Below are 23,970 nucleotides of genomic sequence, written 5' to 3'. Positions count from 1 at the left end.
TATTATTATTTTTTACAATGGAAACTTCAGCATTCATCTAATTCTGGGGTTATGATCTTGCAAAAAATCAGATGTTACAAAAGATCAAGTAGGTGGGCAAATGACTTTAACAAACCTATTGCAGGCTTTTATTTGCTTACTTTTTAATGTAAAATTCTTGCAAACTGTTCAGTGAAAGTAAGGTATTTCCCTACTCTGACCCATTCAAGTGAGCTTCCATTCCATGTTCACAGCCTTTCAGCAAAACCTGTGAAGCCAACGCTTAATATTCTTGATATTTTTGGAAGCAGGAAAAAACAGAGCTAAAAATAATCTATTAGAAATTTTAAAAGCCCTTTTAATTATCATAATAAACTCTCTTAAAAACAGAGCAAAACCAAAATAATGATTATAGTTAGGACAGATTTACGTGCTTATGTAGTGAATGTTTCACTTTATTTTTAAATTGGAAAATAATAATAATCTTGCTAAATGTTTCACTTAATGGCTGAACCTGTTTACATATGAAACTTATTTGAAAAGATGATTGCATCAGAAGAGGAAAAATAACCGTATAGTTAATACTTGCCTTCTTTTTAAAATAGGGTACAGTAGGATTTGAAAATCAGATCAACAAATGCCTGGAGCTGGCAGAATATCTGTATACTAAAATCAAAAACAGAGAAGAATTTGAGATGGTTTTTGAAGGAGAGGTAAGTTTTCTTTAATTTAACCTGCGAGTAGGAGCCTAGTCTGTGGAATTCTGAAAACAGTCTGGGCGCCTCTCGGAGTTCTTCACCCCACCTGCGTTGGGTTGCTGCTCTTACCTTCTAAACAACAACATGACTATTGACCTGTGGGCAGTCTTTTGGCCAGACGCGTGTGGTTTTATATTGTAAGTACTAGACTATCTCCTCTCCCTGTCTTCTCAGTTTAGGCATGAAAACTGCTTTAATACAACCTACTCATGCCGGGATGCCAGATGCTGCCGTATACATAACTGTAAACCTGCTATTTCTGCTATCTATATCCTTGGTTGCTAGTGCCACTGCATAAACTCTTGGCTGACAGAATAATATATTCTACCTCTTTATTTATAAGAAAAAAAAATTGTGTTTCCCTTCCTGGGATCCTGGAAAACGGTTCCTCTTAAAACTGTCTCAAAGTGAAAAGCATTTGTGCTTCATTAGCACCCTAAAACATTGTAAATGGGACACCTAATATGGTATTTTAGGTGTCCCTAAAATAGCAGTTTTGTAACACATTTATTTTGTTCTAACATACAGAGCTAGCAACATTAATACTATATTTGGAGTCCCATGTCTGTGCTAAAATCTGTTACTGACTAGCGTTTAGGTGTGAGTCACCTGTATTACTGTTTATTAATGTATGTGTCTGGTTATTCTTTTTGCAGCCTGAGCACACAAATGTTTGCTTTTGGTATATTCCACCGAGTCTCAGGGGTATGCCAGACTGCGATGAGAGAAGAGAAAAGTTACACAGGGTATGAGGCTTATATTAAATGCAAAAATACAATCTATTATTTCAACATCAAATATTCCATTTATGAGAAATAATTTATCGATGTGTGTGACACATGTTGCAAGTTCTGGGACATCAATTCAATTACTGATTATGACCTTGACACTTGTTCCCCTTTTTCTCCTGTTTATAGTGTGGTGGAAGTAATGTTTCCCCTCTAGAACCAGATATAGAACATACTTAATAATTGTTTGTTACGCATTACTTGTATGATTCCAGAAGTGTACATGAGTTTAAAAAGTAGCTAGGGACAAGTGGTCTTTGTCCAGGACAGTGTATCAGCAAGGGAAAGGGAAGAGGAGTTACTAGAAAATACTAGAACAGATGAAGCACATGGAAACCTATACATTCTTAAATCTTTATTTTTATTTTAAATGTGCTGGTTAGTCATGAGTGATTTCACAATACTTGATTAATGAATGCATTTCAGAGAAAATCAATATCCTTTGGAGGACTTCGGGACAAATCTATTTTAAGGAATGATGGAGTGAGCAGAGTCGGGACACGGTAGAAGCAAAGCCAGGAGAAGTTTTTTCTATTTAGGATCTGAGGGAAGTGAAACACATTAATTCTGTAGTAGCAGTTTAGACAGAAGTGAAGTGAAGTAAATTCAGGAGACGAAAGAATGAAATTATAGTCGTCAAAATGAGTTGCAATTTTTGTGTGTGTGGGAAGGAAGAAGAATAGGCAAACTTGGGAGGTTTTGTAGAGGATTTTTGTGGCTGCATCAGGCTGGGGAAAGGCAAGAGAAGACAACTGCAGTTGCTGGGAGAAGCCAGTGACGTGTTAGAGAAATAAATTGCCAAAAGTGAGAGAGAAAAGAGGAAGATGGATGAGACTGGGAAAACGGATGAAATGTTTGACTTGACTGTCTTAAATGTTAGAGGATATTATAAAGCATCCTACAAAACAGTAAAAGAGCCAGAGATATGACCTTGGCTGGCAGAGAATAAAGCAGGACAAAGAAGTCCTGGATGGCAGAACTGAGCTCAGTCGACACCAAATATTAAGACTGTTGGAACATTATTCCTTATAAATTGAAGTAATAAAGTGAAATTGAGGTAAAGGGAATGCAGAACTACTGGAAGGTTTCCACAGCTTATGCTAACAGAAAATATTATTTATGAAACAGGTCTTATTAAAAATTTTCCATCTTTTTTTCCCCAGCAAATTGGTTTTGAAAATACATAATATTCTCATGGAAAGCATCTGTGGTCCTCGAAAAATTGATTTTGGAATAGATCTTCAAAAAAAGAGAGAAAATCTTTCTTTATTTGAAAATCTTCCGTATCTCTTCTCTCCCCCCCACAGTCTAGCAGAACTGTGCAGCACTGAATGTTGAAAGTGAGGCTGTAAATAAGAAATGTCATTCATTTTCATTGTTCAAGCTGTAAAAATGAAGATTAATCAGCACATAGAAATAATACGTACATTTGTTATCTAAAATTATTGCAAACCTAATATTCTAGGATGTTATTAGTCTCTTAATGAAAACAAGATTTCTTAAAAGATGGATTTCATTGTTGTAAATTTTCCTTTAAATATCCAATCCTAGAAACATGCTTAGCTTTTCAGGCTTTTTCTTTTACAGATATTTTTTATATTAACTTGTGCCTTTCTGATTTGTCTGTTTCTTTTTGTTTTCCAAATTCAGAAATGCTTTGATATAAAAAGAGAGGGGAAAGTTTCTGAATTACTTTCTCTTTTTTTAAATCATAAAGGTGGCACCGAAAATCAAAGCACTGATGATGGAGTCAGGTACTACCATGGTTGGATATCAGCCTCAGGGGAATAAAGTCAACTTCTTCCGAATGGTCATCTCAAACCCAGCAGCAACTAAGTCTGACATTGACTTCCTCATTGGGGAAATAGAGAGACTGGGGCAGGAGCTGTAGTACAGTGGTCAAATTATCTATTTCTCTAATACATTGTTTTCCAGCACTGGCTATTTTTTTTATCCAGTTCTGCAGAACATGTTTTAAGGAAATTCTCTTTCTGTAAGCTCCAATCTCCTGAGACATCTCTAAACAAAAATCTATAGGCTACTGAAACGTATATATATTGGTAGATAATTTTACTGAGGGAAAATGTGTTATCTTGAAGTTGAAGTACTATTGACTCTTACATTGTTCTTGCTTATTATACTCAGCAAGAAATGAATAAGTACTAAAATAATAAATTTAGAACTCTATACAGTATATATGTACAGTATAAATAAATATAAATAAATATATATACAAACATATATATATACATATATATATGTAAGTGGTTATGAACTTAGATCCAAGCCACAGCATGTTTTCCACTTTAAGAGAAATAACTTTTCCTTCAACAACTAATGATGTGGATAATGTGCTACAGATTATTCTGCCAGGTAAAAATAGGCGTATAGAAATGTTTCTAAAACGTAGATTCTAGGAGCTAAGGAAAATGTTTAGCAGTATTAAATATTATTGTTGGTGCTCTTCTCACATACGAAACAGCAATCTCTTACAGCACCTTTGAGTAAAAAAGTTGTACTTCCCCTTTAGTGTCACATCAGGGGATAATAGTAGCAAAGTCATTGTAACAGGTATATTATTGATGTATTTTTAGAGGTTAATTTGTGTAGATTGTGTATATTATTGTTAAATGACTTTGTGTAAAAGGATTTAAATGTAATAGTTTTCCAGCAAGATAACTGTTCAATTGTAGGTATATGAAATATTTGGTTATTTATATGCAGAGATTTACCACGCTAAAGAGTTGTCTTGTATTTTCTTCCATTTGTAATGTATCCTATTTATATATTACTGAAGTTCTAAATAATGTTAATGGTATTTTAGTGTATTTGTGAGCCAAAGAAAAAATACAAAAATATTAGTTGACACTTTCATTTAAATATTAATGCCCTTAAAATAGTAACTTACAGATAATTTTACTGATTATAAGGAATTGAGACATTGTATATAGAATATCAAATAATGAAATCCCTTTAATTTAATAGAATTTTTAGTTTTATTAGCTGTAATGTCAGACTGTCTGTTCAGTGTTCTGAATGCTTTTCTAGTGAATACTGGTTGCTAACCAAGGCCCCTGTTGTTGTGTTGTATTTCAGGACTAATCTCTATGACCAGTTTAACTAAATTCTATGGCAAGATTCCTGAAGGTCTGTAGCGTTTCTGTGGGAGTCTTAACCAGCATCATTGTTTCAGTGACATGGAATTGACTATACATTTTGGAGTTTATAGAATAAATAAAACCAAATGTCATCTCAGAATCTTTAATACAGCTGGCTTGTCACAACAATTTAAACAGGCCACGCTTTTCAATATACAGACACCAGAGCCATCTGCAGCTTGTTCAGTCTTAATGATTAGATGATCAATACTCCCAAGTGGAAAACTCCATACTGGAGGCAGAGCAGTGGAACAAAATGAAGATTCAATAATCCTCTGTCTACAGATTGACTATCATGGCAATAAACGGGACATGCTAATTTCAAATCTTTTCATACATGGTTCTGTGGCTATTGTCCGTGGAAGTCAGTAATTAGTTGATTTTTTTTTCCCCAGATCAACAATAAAATGAATTTTAGAAACGTTCAGTGAAAGAACAGTAGAGAGTCACAGTTTGATTTTAGGACTGTAGTGATAGCCTGTTCACCACCTTTGAGGCTTTCCTATACATGCCAAGAGAGCGGTGCGTCCCCCGCCAGCCCTGTCGCCCCTGGGGAAGGGCAGCAACAGCCAGGAGGATTTCCCTTCTGGTCCCACCGGTTGCTTCTGAGGATGCTGGCTCACAGCTCTGGCTCGTTGGAAGAGAGAGAAGGAAGAAACTATCATGGTAATTGCACCATCATATGTGGCACAGTCTTCCCAGCTTTTCCTAGGGCTCCTGTTCACCCCTCTTCCATACACCTCTGTAAAGCTTTTTCTTGAAACCATTTGAGTTAAGTCTAAAAATGATTCTAAATTTGTCCTCTCTTTCATCTTTCTGATAATGACTTTCAGCGGATTATCTATTGTTATTTTTATGCCATGAAATCCCTGGTAATCTCAGCAGTACAATGTTCCTTTTATTAGATTATTTTTCTCAAGACAGTGCTGTTCATGTCTTGCTTTCTTAGTCTTAAACCTTACTCTTCCTTAATTATAAGCCTGATATCTTACCATGTCTTCAGTACTTAACATTTTTCATGTAAAATCCATGCAGTGAGACCCAAGGCCTGCAATATAGAAGCCGTCAGCATGAATGTTGGCTACAGTAGCAGCTTCCATGCTGTTAAAGGCCGTTCTTTATAGATACAGGCTACTCATCAAAACTGGAGGGCTTCTCTAGGAGCTGTTTTCAGGAGCAGGACAGGAATTTGTTTTGAAGAGGAAACGTATGGCACATTTTGAATCACAGGCTTCTGCTTGAAGTCTGTTCTCTGTCACAATTTTACTTTATTCAAAGACCAGCTACAAAAGATTGAAGGAATTTCACTCAGTCTTTGTTTATATGAAACAATATGAATGAGGATAACAAAGGCAAAGACAATTAACTACTGAGTTAGATTCAGTGGAGGATTTTGCTTCTTCCACACAAGCAGCACTATGGTCCTTGCGATTTCCTCAACTGGTTCTTAGGTGAACATTTCTGACTTCCTCCACCTCCTTAGTCAAGGTATTTCAGCAACATTATTACTAAAGTTCTAAGGTCTCAACTTACCCGTAGTCCTTTAACCTTCTTATCTTAACTGCATGGCTCTTGTATCCAGAACATCTCAATATTATAATAATAATATATAGTATGTGAAACTTCATACCCCTAGAAGCGTATAAACCAGGTAAAGAGACGTCGTCTCATGTAACTGACTGGTAACTATGGGAAAAAGAGTAGTATGGTTTATCTAAGGTCACACAGCAAGCCTTGGACAGTCCTGTGATGGAACTGGAGGCAGAACCTAGTTCTCTTTTGCACATGTAAAATTTTAGTGAGAAAAACACTTTTGCTTCTTCATTTAGTGGAGTATCTTGCTTTTAGGAGGTCAGAAGCATCAGGGGTTGTAGCTGTTGCCACTGGTGGTGTGCAGCTAGACAGGAACAGCAGAGATCTTCCTGCCTGCGTCAGAAGTGAGACAGACAGTGCCGAGGTGCTGTCTCTAAAGACAGAAGCTTTAAATTTATCTTCCTACACACTGCATTTTCTCTTACATTTCTGCATCTTGAAGGCAGATGAGGCATTTTGAGGCACAATTATTTTTTTGTTGTGAAGCTTTTAATTCTTATATCAGCCTCTGGATTTCCCCATTATGTCTACCTGCTTCCTTCCACAGGCACAGGGCTCATGTCAACTTTCAGCTTGGACAGATAGTTTTAAAAGAACAGTAAGGTTCATTAGTGAGAAAACTCATCTGTATTTTCTTCTCAGTAGGTAATTTTCAGCTGAGTAATATGTAACAGCTTCTCAAACAAAAGCTTACCTGGAATTTTCCTGTGCTCTTATCCATACGCTACTGAGTGTGAAAGATCAGAAAGTCTGGATATGTGGAGGTGGTGACTAATTCAAAGCATTGCAATTGCAGGTGAGTAGCTTTGTTTTTCTGAGGTTTAAAATGTACTCTAAGGTAGTGACTTCTGTCTTTAAAATCACACTGACAATCACTGTAATTTTGGGTGGGTGAATTCAGATCAAATAAACAATAAGCAAGACGTTAGCTGAAGGTGTAACTGCGGTGCTTATGAGGAGATGTAATTTATTTGGAAAAGATAGATCATTGCATAAAAATCAACAGCAGCTGCTGAATTTTGAATGAGAAAAATTCTGATTGTGTTATTAAAGGTCCTTTTCTGGAGAACATAGTTGGATTCTACCATTTATGGCAGACAGACAGAACCAGGGGCCTTGAGAATAGCCCAGGGTTTTAAAATCATCATTTTTTCAGTTCATAATCTGTTTTTTGAATGGTGGCAAATATGAAGAGATTTTTTAAACAGAATCTCTGTTTTGTGGTTAAAGAATTGTCAAAATTATACAGAAGATACGCAATGCAGTTTTACTTTTTCAATAAAAGTTGATCTTAAAACTGTCTCATTTGTCTCATATAATTTGTGAGTTCTTCTGTTTCCTTAAGAACATGAGACAAAAGCCATGCAACATTATCCCTCACATTAAAAACAGTAAGGCAAATCCTAAGGCCACTGTTTAGTTTTAGCTGTAAATTGAATGAGAGCTTACACCAACACAGGCTGAGGAAGAACCTCAAGCTCTGAACCTCAACCAGTTTGAGTAGTGTTATCAAGACATTTGTACTGTGTAGAAATGCTAAAAAGTAGAGAACCTAAAAACATTTCTGTATGGTTTCTGAAATCCTCATCCAATTTACTCATTCAGAGGACCGAAGAAAGCAAACAGGAACACTGGAATGGGCAAAAGGAACAAGATCAAGCCCTTCTGGTAAAAAAGATGATATTTAATGCATCATTAAATGCAAATTTAATTTAATGGATATATTTATAAAACTAATGCTCTTGTAATGCAAATACATTGACTGGAAAAATACTTTTCTGTATATGAGAAATACAGGACAAGACTAGGCTTAAAGGTATGTTATGTTTCAGCTCTTCTATCCTTGTCTGGCAAGAAATGGTGCAGAGATGGCAGGATGAGCCCGCACAATCATCTGACACAGTACAGATCCTGCACACCTGGCTGAAAAAGCATTTAAAGTCTGTGTAGCAGGAAATCTGTGAGTGTGCTTGTTGGAGTAGAACACTACTATTAGAGCTGGGGTTTTTTCTGAATGAGGGTTCAGCTGCCTTCCTAGTAAGTATTATAATGCACAGTCATTTACAGCAAAAATGTTTCCTTGAAACACAAATAAATAAGACTGGCAACTTTATTTTGTGCTTGAAATAAACATTTTTGATAAGATTCACTTTGTAAAGGTGTACGAGGATGGCCTAATCCTTCCACCACAAAAGTCAACAGGAGTCTTGTTACGGATTGCATTAATTAATCTTTCCCATTCTTGCCTCATACAGAGGCATAGATAAGTTAAAATACATCAGAAATTGAACTTGAACATAAAATAGTTGAAACGCAAAGTTTACAAGAATGCCATAACTTTGGGGAAATACATTTTTTCCTAATCTAACTTGAATTAAGCATAATAAATTCAAAATACAAGTCTTTCGCTCTGTAAAAACTGTATGAATGTAAAACTCTTGCGGTAAAGCTTTTGGCTTTTTATATACATACATTACACACACACACACACACATATATATAAAAATGTATAACATGAAGAAATGATTCAGAAGTTTGGGTTCTAGGCCATATTCTGGAGTAACCTGCTATTGTTATGGGAGTCAATTTAATTATTTTCTCGTACACCAAATATACTAGAAAATAATAATGTATTTTGAATTTCACACAGGAATAAAAATAGTTTTCTCATGATATAGACAAATTCTGATTAATAATTGCATTATGCCCTATCTGTAGAGCTGTCATTAATTTTGATAATGTGAAACACAGATTTGATTTTGATTGCTTTAGGGTAGAATGAGCATCGTTCAGGTAGGATGGGGTTTCTAAAGAGCCATTCACTTTCCAAGTTACAGAATTTTATACAGCAAACTATGCATGAGAAAAATCAATGCTGCAAAGAAACTTATTAAGTCCAGCCTCTTGGTGGAGTATGTAAACAATGTAATGTAAAGCACCAAAATAAAATTGTTGAAGAATATTGTATCATATGTGTGGATATTAGGTTTGTTTGGCTCATGCAAAGCTTGTTTAATCAATAAAATGTTAAGACCACAGTAAGACTGTAGTTTGGTACAGCTCCGATACTATAATTGTATCTGCCTGAATATTTTCTTTAATGTTTTGCAATCTGCAATTGCAACACTTGTGTTTAGAGTGCTTTTACATGACGCTGGGGTAGTACTCATTCAAGAACTGCAAGTAAGCTGGTGAAGATGAAATGAAAAGACACATTACCAACAGAAGACAAAGGTTAAAAGAATGGCTGCACAACACGGAGCAATTTGGGCTTCATTGAGCGTCTGGGAGAATCAGACCTCTGAAAAGCAAAAGCTAACATTACAATTAGAGGAAAGGACAAGATATAAGCCAAAGTTTTATGTCGAACTGGTAAAGAATGAAAAACTTTCTGGTTCTCTGTTTTAGCAGATCTATCTACTGAAGAAAGGTTAGGTATGTTGTTTCATAATGACAGTCATAGAAAAGATTGAACATAAAACATTATGTATCTGGATTTATTTCTGCTATTTATTAGGTAATCTGAATCGAATTCTTTCAAACTGATGAAGTACACTGTGAATTTTTATGTGTATTTGTTAGTCTTTTCATGTTTTTGGTATAAAATACAAGGACTTGTTCACGTGCATACTTTGTGTGTATCAGAAAAAAATTAGTTGTATTGCATGATATTGACCACCTTGTGTAGGACTTTTCAGAGCAATCTGCAAAGATTCTTCAAGTCTAACATTAAACAAGTATATCGTGAAGGAAGAAGTAACTTATCTTTTCTTACCTGTGGAAGTATGTGGGTGTGTTGTATGTGTATATGAATGGTTATATCTCTACTATGTGAAATTTTTAAATTAAGAATATATACCTTTTTACAGGATACCATTCCCGTTCATTTGAGAACAGTCGGTTTGAGGCAGAAATTACTGTGTGAAAATTTTCAGCCCTGTTTTCTATGGAAAGCACTTGCCCCACAACAGTGTGAGAGACATACAGTATCATTACAGGTGATATGAAACGGAGAAAAATTAAATTTAATGTTTCAGAAAGTCCAGAAAAGTGATACTACAAGCAAAACCAACAAACGTAAGTGCAATTACCTAACCTTAGATTGACAGAAGCCTATCATCTGTGACCACAATGTCAGCTGATTCAAAGCTCTATTCATTTTTAGTGTGAAAACTGCAAAAAACTTTGATAATGCTGGAATATAAAGCAAGCATAAAGGCCTTTAAAAAAGAAAAACTGGAATGTTATCTTTAAAGTGGACAGGTGAAAGTTGCATTAAAAGCAGAATGAGAAAGGCACAAGACATTTCTCACTCAGGGTAATGCTGGTCAGTGATTTGTATGTCTTCGTAAGATTGCACTTATAAATTATGTTCACTGTTCAGCATATTGCCTTATTAATTAGGATTTTCCTGGGCCCCAGCGATATAGGGCATTAATCTTAATTAAGCTTCTTCCTTTACTGTCAGGAAGGTTGCCCTCAGGGTAAGACTGACGTTTGCGCTCATGGATGTATGGCCAGTTTGATCACTAGGTTTTATGTGATGAGCTGTGTATTTCCATTATTTTGGGGTTTTTTATGTTTCCCTGTTGCAATATCTGTCTATGACCGTCCTTTGAAGAAAAGGCCCTTACAGACTGCATCTGCCTAATTCAACTAAGTCACTTTTCTGGTACACATGTGCCACCCTGGCAGTCACTAAATGCACTAGCACGGTTCTTGATTGTCCCAAGGAATAGAGAGCTTCACCGGGTAATGGGCTGAGAGCTCAGAGTGCCAGCTTTGACAGTGCTGAGTACCATGAACCAAAGAACCAGATTTGTTTGGCTTTCAGCAGGATTTCCTATTTGTAGCTGGTATAAATGTGGTTTTATGTGGAAGTGGCGTATTTTTGAAAAAGAGGCGCTCCACGGCAGCAGCAAGCTTTGTTGTCACTGGGACACTTACATATAAGAATGGATCCAAAATACAAGGATGAGGGTGGCATGAGATCTTGAGACTCCGTGAAGCTGAATCTTCCAATTTATGGAACGGTGATAAAACTCAACAGCCCTTTGTGCACTGTTAGCATTTCATTCTGTAATGTGCATGGTTTTTCCCTGCTCATGCAATGACCTTTTAGGTTCTAAAGTGTGGAAGGCTCTTAGATGATAAAAAGCTGGAGAGGAAACACCTCCGAAGCATAGATTCTCCCTCAGAGGTTACCTGCCTTTGGGGTAGAAACTTTGAGACAAATAAGAATCCTAGATGTAGGAGCAGAAAAGTCACTGAAAAATGTATCCCCCTGAAGACTTTAGTTTCTGACTACTGAATGTTGTAGCTGCTTCCAGTCTAAAATCCTTGATTTCTACCCTCTGATCCATGTGAGTGCGACCTCTAGATCTAGGAGAAACAGGCTTTATTGCTGCACAACCCTAGATCTGCTCAGCTCTTGGTTTCACTGTGTTGAGGAACTGACATCTCCAGAATATTGACTGACTACTAATAATTGTTGAATTTTACTTTGGAAAATTTACACCTTTGAAAGTGGTGTTATTTTTTCTTAATCATCGTAGCTAGCACAATCCCTTGCTATTTTAGACCTATTCGTCTTAGTTTTTGCTATAACTTCTAAAAAAGTATTGTTTTAATTTGCTGGTAGGTAAGCTGCTCCAGTAATTGGTGCATTCATTTATGTTGGTTGCATTTTTTTCCAAGTATATCACTTATGTTTTGTTATCTTATGTTTCAGGGCCATTATATTTCTTTGTACTCTTTTGCATCATTATGGTTCTTCAATTATTCTACATATTTTTCAAGAGAGAGATATTATTCACTTAAAAAGAACCAGATTTATTTTCCTTGCTGTAAACACTGAAAATAAAAATCCCAGTGAGTTTTTTTATTGTTTTTAGTCAGTTCTAGTGAAATGTAATTATTTTATATATTTAAATATATTACTGACCTTGTCATTTTACAGTATAATGCAATGCATATTCTCTTGTCTTCCAAAGGACATCATGGCTGTCTTTTTGCAAGATGTAATCAGAAGTCAGATTGCTAATTTGTGATTGACCTGGCTCCCTAGCAGTAAGACCTGTAATTGCCATCAGCTAGCTCCCTCTGTTTTATTGAGTACACACCAGATACTGATTGCAGCATTAGAGCCAGTGCTGCAGTTGTGTCCCATGCTGAGAATAAACTCCCAATAAAATTCTTCCTTTTGAATTCGTCAGCATCACTTTAAAAAGAGCTACCTGACTAGTAATTGGTACAATTTACCTTCCCCAAAAGTTTAATTTTAGGTTGTCTTTTTCTCCCAGAAAGTTTCTAACAGTAATGTCAGCAATTATGCTTAGCTATTGTTGAATGACTTAGAGCTCATGTTGACTGTCAATATATAACGCTGCTACAATTGCACAATTCCTGGTGTACAGGAAGCACCTCAGCGGTGGAATGGATGGTGTCTGCAGGATTTGGAGACTCTTTCATTTACTCTGCAGCTTGATCCAGAGCTGTTTCCAGTAAGCTGGAAAAGTGATCGAAAGAAGGAACTGAAATGAGTGAGTATGCCGTAGAGACCTGGCTGGACACTCAGAAAAATGTACATGACTTGAACTTACAGAAGGAGTGCCTCTTCCCCTCTCATCTTTTAGTAATAGCTCTAATAAACAAGTGATCCCTATGTGGGAACACATCCTCTATTTGGGGTTTATAGAGTGAACTACTAATTCATCTATCTACCTAGCTAGATATTTTCTGTGTGGGCATAGTTCATGTACATATCTACATCTGTAGGGTAGCAGCATCAAATTACTCTTCACTTACAGGACATCCACAAAATTTGTCAGGTAAATTATGCTTTATATATCTGTCTTCCCAGCACTGTATATTCCTGGCACTTTCATTGAAAGGAAAAACAGACCCGCTCAAGTGTGTGTGTGTGTGTGTGTGTGTGTGCACACTTGCACATGTGTGTAGGGGTGTGTGTGAGAGAGAGAGAGAGGAGAGAAATGTTTCTCTGTGAGGCTACAAGACCAGTCTTTTACCTCTGTGTTTGAATGGGAGATTAGACTGGGAGGGACTCCTACTGAAAAAAGTAAAACTAATGAAGACACCCTTACACTGGTGGGCACCTCAGATACAAATGAAAGGGGAAAAAGATAAAATGGTTGGTGGTGTGCCAAGGAAAAGTCACACATGGACAATTCAAAATCAGTAAAATTGCCCAGCCAGCAAAAAGCAGACAAAAAGTACGCTTCCAAGTGAGCAATTTACTAAGTAGTAAAGAATCGAAAGAAACCAAGAAATTACTTGATAGCAGAATTTAAGTGACATTCGCTATACATCATCTGAACCAGGTACCAGCTTACAATATGCTGTTTTGCAGCAATACGTTTATTGTGGAAGTATATTTAAATATTTACCTATCCATAACTGTTTATTTCTATAGTTTTAAATGCATAGGACTTTTCTAGTAGTAATGTTTACATTACATCCATAGGTACTATAAATACTTTTTTGATTATATGTATACTAGCATATATTGCCTTCCTAAAAAGTGACTTGTGCAAATATTATTACTATCTACGTTGCTCAGTGAAAAATGTAGAGAGGAATTGTTTGGAGAAGTTAAGCTTAGTTTTGCCCATTTTATTCCTTTATTTTTAGCTATCTTACATAAGGATCATTTTCTAATAGTGTGGACAATTTATAAATGTTATAAAATGTTAAAACAATATATACAATGTTAAAGCAATATATAAAATGTTATTAAATGTTAGTTTTGTTTTCTTTTGCTGTACGCTACATGGTGCAAAAAATTTTTCAGCTACCTTATAAATTGAAGACATTTGTCATGTGATTCACAGTTATCCATGCACTGTAAGCCACATTGTAATTGCGGCCAGTATTATGAGGTCTGTATTATTTGTAGTTCTCTGGACAATGGTTGAATTGATTTTAGCTGGTTCAGTAATGGTTGCTGCTACTTTGCAGTTGACTAGTTCCTGGGATTTAGTGGGATTGCCCTTAAAAAAAGGAACAACAACAAAACAACAAGCCATTAACAGGTCACAACATTACTAATTTATGCAGTTAGGTTGTAATCTGATGATGGCTTCTCTAACAGACTGTGACCTAACAGCATAAATAAGAAGCTAATTTGGAATCTAACTTAAAAACAAAAGGGTGAGTTCACTCCCGTGTAGTTCTATGGATATTTACACAAAGGAAAACGAGGGCCAGATGTAATGCACTAGAATGAGGTGAACTCCTCCGCTTCTCTAAGGAACGTGGCCACAACAAAAGCAATAGAGTGGTTTGGCTTAGGATTAGCCAGAGGCAGCGTGAGGGACAACGGGGCTGGGGTGATCCCAAAGATCCTCTGCACCCCTTGCTCAGCCCATACCTGGATGTCCAGCATCAGGGGTCATATGATGTCAGGGTCATATTTTGTGGCTGAATATCTGACAACTTTTAAGTTGCCACACTTTGCCGCTGTGATGCGGCTGCCCACAATGGTATGCAAACGGTGGGCGCAGCGTTACCTTGTGGAGAGGATGAACCCGATGTCTGGTGCCTTCTCTTTTCCTTTTATGTGTGAGGGAGAAACCTTAGCACCTACTGGAAGTGGGAACAGCTTATTCCACGTGGGGTGGGGGCGAAGACCTGGCCGATAAAGTCTAAACAGAAGTATACAAAAAGCAGAAGCACAGTAGACAGGGATGAGCCAAAATGAGACATATTTCCATCCCCTTCCAAAACATTAGACGAGTCAATAAAATGGGATCACAAATATTTAGCACTATTAATGATTTGTATTTATTTGGCCTGAACAGATATAATATTAGACATGCTGCAAATATTTAGTTGGTGGCAAAGAACTGTATTGTGTTTTTATAATGGAGAAATAAGGTATTGCCCCCCGTCATCTTAATGTTCTTCTGGGTGTTAATCATTGGAGAAGTCTTATATTGAGTCAGAGAAACTATGAAAAAGGTAGGGAGATGAGGTCCTTAATGGCTGATGTGCTTGGGCAACCTGATGAACGACTGGTATTGATTAAGGCTTTTAAAATTGTGTTGCCATTTTAAAGGTTTAATTTATTTGTTTGTTTGCTTGTTTCTATAGCTTTGCTGGCATTCTAAACACTTTGCAAATCCTAACTTCTGGAGGGAACTGGAAACTAACTTTTGTTTTAAGCCGAGCAGGATTTTCTAAACTGTTATCCGTACTACAGTAATTATTATAAAAGCTCTCTGATAGCTACTCTGTTTCTGATTATGGCAGAGTTAGGCCAATAAGTTCTGTAAAAGAGATGAAACAACGCTTGGTTTTGCAGTTCTACCTGAAAACTACTCAGTAACCACTCAGAGCCACTTTCTGATCTCCGAGGTGTCTGCGCAGTTGTTCGCATTCGGACTGCAATGTGCACTGCTCCAGTTTTGAGACTGTCACTTTCCAGATCTCATTCTCCCTCTGCATGAGAGACATTTTGAAGGAAAGCCTGAGCAAAAGCTAGTAGCCAGTTTTACTAGGGAGGATGCAAGCGGGGAAAAAATCTTAAGCGTGGTAAAGCAGAAATGAACTAGAAAAAACACACACATCTTACAATATATTTTCAACAGACAAAATCAGCCTATACAAAACTGAGATTTGTATTGGAAATAGTCTACCTGCCTTTGATATTTTAGCATGAAAAAATACAAATCCTTAAAGTCTGCATGTAGTCCCCAGGCCCCAGATGCTGTGTTTCACACTTGACTTTCGGTAGGCATTGAGGAGAGGCACTGACCGCAGGGAAGGCCAAGGGGAGGGAAGCAGAGCGCGCGCGGGTGTCTAGGTGAGGACAGCGCTGACCTCCAGACCTGCGTCCGACGGCTGCTCCCAGCCGCCCAGGGCAGGCGTGCGCCTGTGCCTGCGCCTCCTGCGCCCCTGCTGGGCCAGGCCCCAGCCGGCAGGTTCTGACTCTTTCTTTCTAGGCAGTGCTGCGGCTTCCCTTTAAAGCAGCGGGTAAACTGCCTTTCACCAGCTAGTTTCCTGGCCACAGTAATTTCTTCTGCACTATTCTCTGTCTGTGGTGACAGCCTTTTCCCCTTCATGCTGACTTAAGTAGGAAAAATCCTAAATAATTATCTGATTTTTTTTCTGTTTTCTTCAGTTATTTAGCTCTTCCTGTCCTTGATGTTGCTTTGTGACATCTTCCTGAGCAGCTTAGCTCAGATCCCTGTCCCAGCAGTACTTGAGGTTAGGACAACATCCTTGTTTGTGACGAGTTGTAAAAGCCATGTAAAACATCCCTCAGGTGACTGGGTCTGAGACCCTGACAAGACAAGACTATCAGAGAAGTACACTTGGTAGGTGGTGTCTGTCTCCTTGAAAACACTACTAAGACCCTCCAGAAACATCTTTGAAAGTCCTAGTAAATGCTTTGCTCATCAGTTCTCCTTAACACGTGACAAAATGCTACTCCTGCAAGTAGGAAGGAAGAAGCCCTCTAACGGCTCAGGTTCAATCATTATTATCATGAGTAACAACACACGCTTTGCAGTGAGCTCTAACCTAAAAGCTGGTCGCTGCACGCAGAGAGTTACTCCCATCCTTGCAGAAGTCGAGCCCTTGTGCTCTGGTGATGACCTGGCTAAACCGGCCGGAGGACAGCAAGTGACAGCAGGCATGAAGGGGAAGCTTCAGAAACTGGCTGGGTCTTCCCAGTTAGTACATTAAGTCACCAGATCTGATGATCACATCAAAACCTACAAATCTCATCTCAGAATAAATAAAACATATTCCAGCACATCCCAGTGGGACCCAGCTGGGCTTGCCAGCTCATCTCGCCTAAAGTTTGTGCTTGCTGAGGAAAGCACTTCAGCAGGTTGCATTAGTGAGGACCACTGAATCATCCTTGTCAGCAGCACGGAAAAGCATTACTGTTCTGTGTCATTGGGCTTTCCCTGCAGGCATTTCAGATGACAAACTGCTCATTTGATTCTTAAGCTCAACACATGGGTGACACCCTTCGCTGCTGTCTTCAGTATACAGCAGGAAGTAGAGAGCATTTCATCTGCCTGCAGTGAAAAGGAAAACCAGCTGAAATAAATGCCTATACAGGGATGCTGCACCTTGCGGTGAATTATATGTTAATGCAGTTTAACATATCTGCATAGCTGTGGAAGTAAGTTCTGGCATGTTTTCTGTTCCTAAAACCCATTAGTTTTGCTAACTCTCTCAGGAAATGCTGTAGCATTTCCTCACTGTGAATGGTGCCAAGAGCACTCAGATACCCAGTGAAGGAAGGATTAACCCCAGCTCCAGCCTCTAGCCCCTCCGATTAGTACCTGAGAGGGGTCGCTCAGCCAGCTTGCGGAGGAAAAAGCGCACTGCCTTGGGATGACACTGCTTTATGGCCAGGCTCATAGGAGTGGGTTAAATCCCAAGCTTTCTCTCTCTCCTTAACAAATTTATTTATTTCCTCCGGTAACTACTCTATAAGAGAAAAGCCCTCTGACTTTGGTGAACTCTATCTGCAGAGTAATTCTATCAAACGGCACTCCTGTTAGGATTTTATGGGGGTTGTTTGAGGAGTGTTAGAACAGGAGATTGCCACTCCCAGTGCATACATTATGTTATGTTGCCACTTTGTTTGATTGCATTCACATCTCTGAATCTAATCACAGAATAAATAAAAGTGTGTTCACAAGGTCCCAGCAGGGCCTTCATCCTGTCCCAGTGATGTGACAAATAACAGTGAAAACTAAGATCATCCTGCTTTTGCTTAAAAAAAATATACTTCCTTGTTGTGGAAGATAAAAGAATCCTTCTTCTTGAGGCCTGAAGGAAAAGAAGTTATCAGCCACTGAGGCAGAAGAGAATAAATCATGAAAGACTTCTCAGGGCAAAAAAAGATAAAGGAGAGGGAGTTAAGAGATTTTTTTTTTTTTCCCCTGAAGGGAGATTAGAAATAGCTTAAGAAATACACAGCGTGGAAGCTTTCACAGCACATGTCAGGGATGAAAATAACTCAAAATATAACAAAGACTAAAAAGATCCTTTCCTGAGGCTAAACCAGATTGCCTTCTCTGAGCTAGCAATGTATTGTTTCAAGCATGGCTAGAAAGAGGCTAATGGTGTTTAGTTTGTAGCTGTCCAGAAGATGAAGGGATGTGCCCTTCTGTGACTAATGAGTGCCCATCGACAGGCTGTCAGAGCGCTGCAGCTCCACGAGCAGGGAAGAGGAGTTTTGTGAGCAATACGTGTAGCCTACGGGTTCACATCATCCCTTGGTCAGAGTCCGAGTGTGGTATTTATCGTGTATATCTCAAGTTCTCCATGATCATGTTTGTTTTATTCCTTCTCTCTGTAAAGAAGGACCTTCTATGAGCTTTTTCTTTCCTCTTCTCTCACCCCATTCATCTGTCCCAGGCAAGACAAGACAGCAGAAGCCCAGTGCTAGCACAACCGCAGCATATCAGAGCGTTTATATAGCGGCTGTTGTGGACAATGGCAGTTTCGGAGGGTCACTGTCCTGTATCCAGGGAAACAGAAGATGATACCAGGGTTTCCAGAGGAGGCAACTTCCTATTAACTATGATGTGATACATATGCAGAGCCTATTTTTAAGGGTTTTAGGGCTGCCCCTGTGCACTCGGAGGGCACTGAAGCCAACTCCAGGAAAGGAAATATCAGGGATATCATCACCGGAGTGTCTTCTGCCTCTGACACTCAAGAGCTTCAGTTTGTCAGTTCTGTCTAGTCAAGCCTGTAAAGCCAAATGCAGTTTCTCTTCTTAACATTTAGTGTATCTGCAATAACTCTGAAAGGCCAGAAAAGAGCTGGACTTCCTGCCAAGAAGAGTCAAACGTCTGGCCTGTGTGGCAGGTACAATAAATGGGGCACCGTTCAGGCTGGAAAACTAAAGAATGTAATAATATAAGACCCATTTCTAAATTCAGCTTTCTTTAGCAAGAGCCTTGCTCCAGCACTGTTTTCTTCCAAGAAAGTCTTCATAAATAGCCGGTCTACATTTCTCTCAGCAGAACCTAGCAATTTAATAATTCAGTCAAGGTGTACGTTTGCTTTTCTGCCCTACTGCTGTTTTATCTTGGAGCATAAATGCTGAGTTGGGAAATTCAGAGGTAGACCTTTTTGTTTGTTTGTTTTGTTTATGCATATTGAAGCCTGGAGTTTTTGTTTCAGACTCACCTCTAGATAAGCACTGTCATAAGCAAACTGCAGCTGACTTCTTCATCTAAGAGAAAAGAATGTAAAGCCCTTTATAGGCCCATAACAAAAGTAATACATATCACTGTACAAAGTATTGGACGCTCAAGGCACACTACAGAAGGGATCCTACGAGCAGAAACACTTTTCTTGTTTGATTTATTATGTTCAGGAAAATAGGATTTAACATGTCCTTTTTTTAAACAAAAAGGACTGTAGTAACTACCCCCTGACTATTACCCTAGTCTCTTACTGCAAGCCATTTCTAAAACCTCAAATTTTTGGCTAACCACTTGGGTCAAAAATGACTGTCAACATATATAAGTGTCTTGTAATGAAGTGGTTGAAAATTACTTAATTTATCCTCCATTATAAACCCTTCTCCTGGAACATCGCTAGCTACAACACTTTCAAAGCCAGCTGCTATCTCAGCTGACTAGTAGTGGGGCTGTTAAGCCTCTTAAGTAGTTGCATTGTAATTCCTAAATGGGGCGGCCAGACCTTGCTCTGCGCAAGTGCTTTTATAATTAAGATTCTATCGATGTTTCCATTATGAACTTTATTTTTCAGCCCAGTGTAATTTAAGGAGATTGCTTTTTAACAGTGAAGCAAACCTTTTGTCTGTGCTTTTGTGTACATTGTGTTATTTCCTAGATAAAAATCAGGGAAATCTTTGAAACATTCTGACATTTGTCATTAACTCTGTGCCCTCTCTTAACCATTCATCAAGGCATCTTTTACCGTGAGTATGTGAATTTATTCTCCTCCCTTATGCTTGCTCCTCATCATACATTCAGCAAAAATGCTTAACACTGTCCTTCAGGCCAGAAATCAGGGTCTAATGGCTAGAGGAAATGGGACAATGGGGTTGCAAGTCGAGAGTCATAACTTCTGGAGGCAGAGCCCATTCAGAAATTCAGGCCCACATTTGCAAAGCTTTGTCGGAGCAGAAGATGTCTATTTTGGAGTTTCATCTATGGTCTTTTGTCTCAGGTAAAACCATTGTGGCCTCAAGAAGCAATTAAAGATTGTCAGAGTGTAAAAAGGTATTCTATCAGGAACCTACCACTAAATAATTTGTCAAACCTGTGCCCCTTACAGATTTATTTGAAAACTACTAGTCAGTGCCTAACTCTAAGAAAACTACTTGGCCTTCAGCATCCTTGGGAAAGCAGGCAGAGTTCACCCATGTTACAGCCAAGTCGGTTACTTCTACGAGTTAAAGTAAAGCCAAACATTTATGAAACCTTTAGTTAATTGCCTATGTATTCCACTAATAGCACCTCCACAAATTAGTTTTGCTGCCCTCCCAGTTTTTGAGATAAAAGCCCTGATTCTGATCTCAACCCACTTGGGGAAGAGGGCTGTACATTACCTTTATAGTCCCGCACCCTCTGACCTGTTGGTGGCACCTGCAGTCCTCCGTGCAAATGAGAGCAGCCAGAGGAACTGAGGAGCTGTTCCTAATAACAACCAGAGCATGAAAACCCTGACTACATCTCTACTGTGTCCTCTGTGCTGAGAGCTGGGAGAAAAGCCTAGAGCAATTCGGACAGCTAGCTGTCACCTGTGCACCCCCCTCGTCAGCAACCCTGCTGACGTTGCGGCCCTTCCCTCGCACTGCTGTAAGGAGCTGCTGCGTGCCGCAGTCCTGCCAACTTAAGGATTTTACTTGAGGCCAACTGGTTCTCTGCTGGATATTTCTAACTATCTCACAGGACTTGCTTCCCCTCTCTTGTACACTGGTGTAACTCAGTGATAACGCAATGGAAATTGATGGCATTTTATAGCAGTAAAAAAATGTTAATAGTTCAAGACTAGGCTTTCTGTGTTTGAGTGGTCTCCTGGTGCCCTGCTGAGCGCAAGGGGAGAGCCGGCCCTGCAGCAGTCTCACTGCAAAGTCTATGCCTGAGAGCAAGCTGTCCAACTAGTGCCTTCCTCACTTGCATTTTATTCCCTTTTCAGCTGCATAGCAACTAATGACCATAAAAACAGCTTTAAGAAGCCCCACATTATTCCTGTATTTAATTAACTTTTAAAGCATCAGACCACAGTATTTTATCACAGCCTGCCTAGTTTCAGGGGACTATTTGGTCTGAGATTCACTAATGCTTGGCTTCTATTCAAAGTGATTCATGGTTACTTCTCTTTACATTTCACGTATGATCTGAGACCCAAAAAAGCACAGCCTTTTTACAGCTTTCACCAGCAGCAGACCAAGAATAGGTTTGTCAGCCTAACACCTCTCACACGCATGCTGACTGTCTGTAGCTTATTAGACAACCTCAGCCGCGAAAGAGCTAGTATTCCTAAACTAAGACTGGGGTGAGTATATGACAGTACTGCTACTGGATGGGTGTAAGATTTCTATGTGTCAGCAGGCTTTTACCCACCATTTGTGCAAGCTAGAGCTACTTCTTGGGTAGAGCAGGAGGTTCTGTGCTTTATGTCCTCTGCTAGTGTGAAATTTGAAGTATTTAGGGTGCGCAGCCAGCTGGATGCCTTCCAAGTAGCCATAGTTTGCTCCCTGTGTGCTTGCAAGGCAGATTAAATCCCTTTGGACACCACTTATAGATGAGCTGTTCTTAGACATACATCAGACTGTTTATGGCTCCTTCCACCCTCAGTCCTGCTGTGCTGAGACAAAACACAACAAGGAGAGCTTCCAACCTGCAATTCCTCATGCCGGTCAATACATTACAGCAGGAATGAATGAGGTCATACATTGTTTAAGGGATAAAAGAAGTTAAGACCAAGAGCTATCTTGTGACCCATCCTCTTCTCAGTCACTAGACGCTGCTGCTCTATTTCTGCCTAAAACTATCACCTTAGTGCTCGCTCACTGGGACAATTCCTTTTAGCCCCTTACCCAGCAGGGACACAGGTCTTCACATACCGATAGCAGTACAAATTTAATTTAATTTTAAAGACACCCATTAATCAAAATGGGTCTATTTACTGATTCTTAATAATCTCTCAAAAGGTTTCGTTCTGGCATGTTTGTCTGTGTCTGACTCTAAGGCATTTCTGTAATAAATTGTCAGTTTCTGCCTGTCTTAGCTTCTAAATGCTTTGGGTCAAACAGGTTGGTTTGTACACCACGTTTCGATAACTCCCTTCCTGCTACCCATGATTTGGTTTCTCCATCCATCTTTATTCCTATTTGTCCAGCACCAATAATATAGAAGAGATTAAGGAGGGACAGGGAGCTGTTTTCTTCAAGCACTGTATGTTCTGCTCTGCGGAGGGATGCAGGCCAGCGCTGAAAGCGTCCGCAGCATATTCTGTTCAAAGGTCAGAAGTGGCTGTTTCAGCTGCTGTGATTTGGATTTTAGCCAAGACCCTTTGCTGACAATTTCAAGAAGGCCGCTTCCACATCCATCATACTCAGACAATTGCATGCAATCTCCAAACTAATAATTCATCATTTGCACATATGTGTGGCTTCTACTCCATTATTTTATTAACATATTAGAAGGGCCCTGATTTATTTAGGAAATTCATTATTACTCTTATCAAATGATGACATGTTGTTATCCAGGAAGATGCACTTGCTATTTCACAACTAATTAGGCCAATTAAGTTTTCATGATTCTACCACAAAGCACAGCTCATTAAGTTTAATTACTTTTGAAATGCAGCTGCTGAGATACACACAGAAAGGAATAGGTAGGTTATATTTGTTAGTTAATTTCTGCAAATGCAGTTTGTTGTCATCAGGTCTTAAGCGATACATCCAGGCAATTTTGTTCCATATTTCCCATGTAAGTTTTGTGTATTTTTCACTTAAGAGGGTTTTAAATATTTCTCTTTCTTTATAGACTAGCCTTCACCTGTAGAACTTTGGACCAAGTTCAAAGATATTTCTTCAGATTAATCTGGTGTTTTAGTTCTGCCCTTAATGGGAATCGATGGACATCTACAGCAAGCATCCTTCATCACCTAAGTGGAACTAGCCCAGAAGGAGTTCATGTGCAGACTGCATTTTGACTGGAAGCTAAGATGCTGTGGTAAGGCTAATTTTCCTGAGAAAAAGCATCTCAGGGCTGTAATGCATGCAGTTTATGACTTCAGAGGGGTGCCTGGTTAATATTTCTGTGGAAGGATCGTCTTGAATGATTAAGAGCAAAATATGGCTGACCATTTCTAGGTTCACCACATGCAGGCAAGGAACAGCAGGCGTGAAACTCTTTTACTGGTCTCCTGAGGAACAGAGAAATAGAATTTATTTGGCTCTGGGAGAGCAGGACAAACTGACAACAAAAGAACAGGACTGACGGCTCTCAGAGGAGGTAGTGTCTGAGCTGACTCAGGGAATCGAAAAATCTGTTACCATGTTTCCTCACTAGCATCTTTAGGAAATGTGAAGAGCGTTCCTCCTTTGAAAACACATCATTCTTGAAACAACCGTCAGAACACATATAATCCGTACTCCCTTTCAGAAACAGCTGGATGCCATAGTTGCTTCAAAGTGCCACAATGCTTCTCCTTCCA

General features: G+C 38.9%; 1 protein-coding gene across 1 annotated transcript in view; it reads left to right on the top strand.

Moving 5' to 3' along the window:
• Positions 1-3,733, top strand: part of GAD1 (glutamate decarboxylase 1) — a 30,570-nt gene extending 26,837 nt beyond the window's left edge. Inside the window, exons 15-17 of the mRNA XM_009681718.2 lie at positions 585-692; positions 1,394-1,483; positions 3,243-3,733. Of these exons, the coding sequence (XP_009680013.1) occupies positions 585-692; positions 1,394-1,483; positions 3,243-3,416 (372 nt within the window). The 3' untranslated portion in view covers positions 3,417-3,733. The remainder of the gene's footprint in view (positions 1-584; positions 693-1,393; positions 1,484-3,242) is intronic.
• The last annotated feature ends 20,237 nt before the right edge of the window (positions 3,734-23,970 follow it).

The sequence above is a fragment of the Struthio camelus genome, chromosome 6, assembly GCF_040807025.1.
Source record: "Struthio camelus isolate bStrCam1 chromosome 6, bStrCam1.hap1, whole genome shotgun sequence".
In the NCBI taxonomy this organism is placed as follows: domain Eukaryota; kingdom Metazoa; phylum Chordata; class Aves; order Struthioniformes; family Struthionidae; genus Struthio; species Struthio camelus.
The sequence above is the reverse complement of the archived record's forward strand: the minus strand, read 5'-3'. Positions and strand labels throughout refer to the sequence as shown.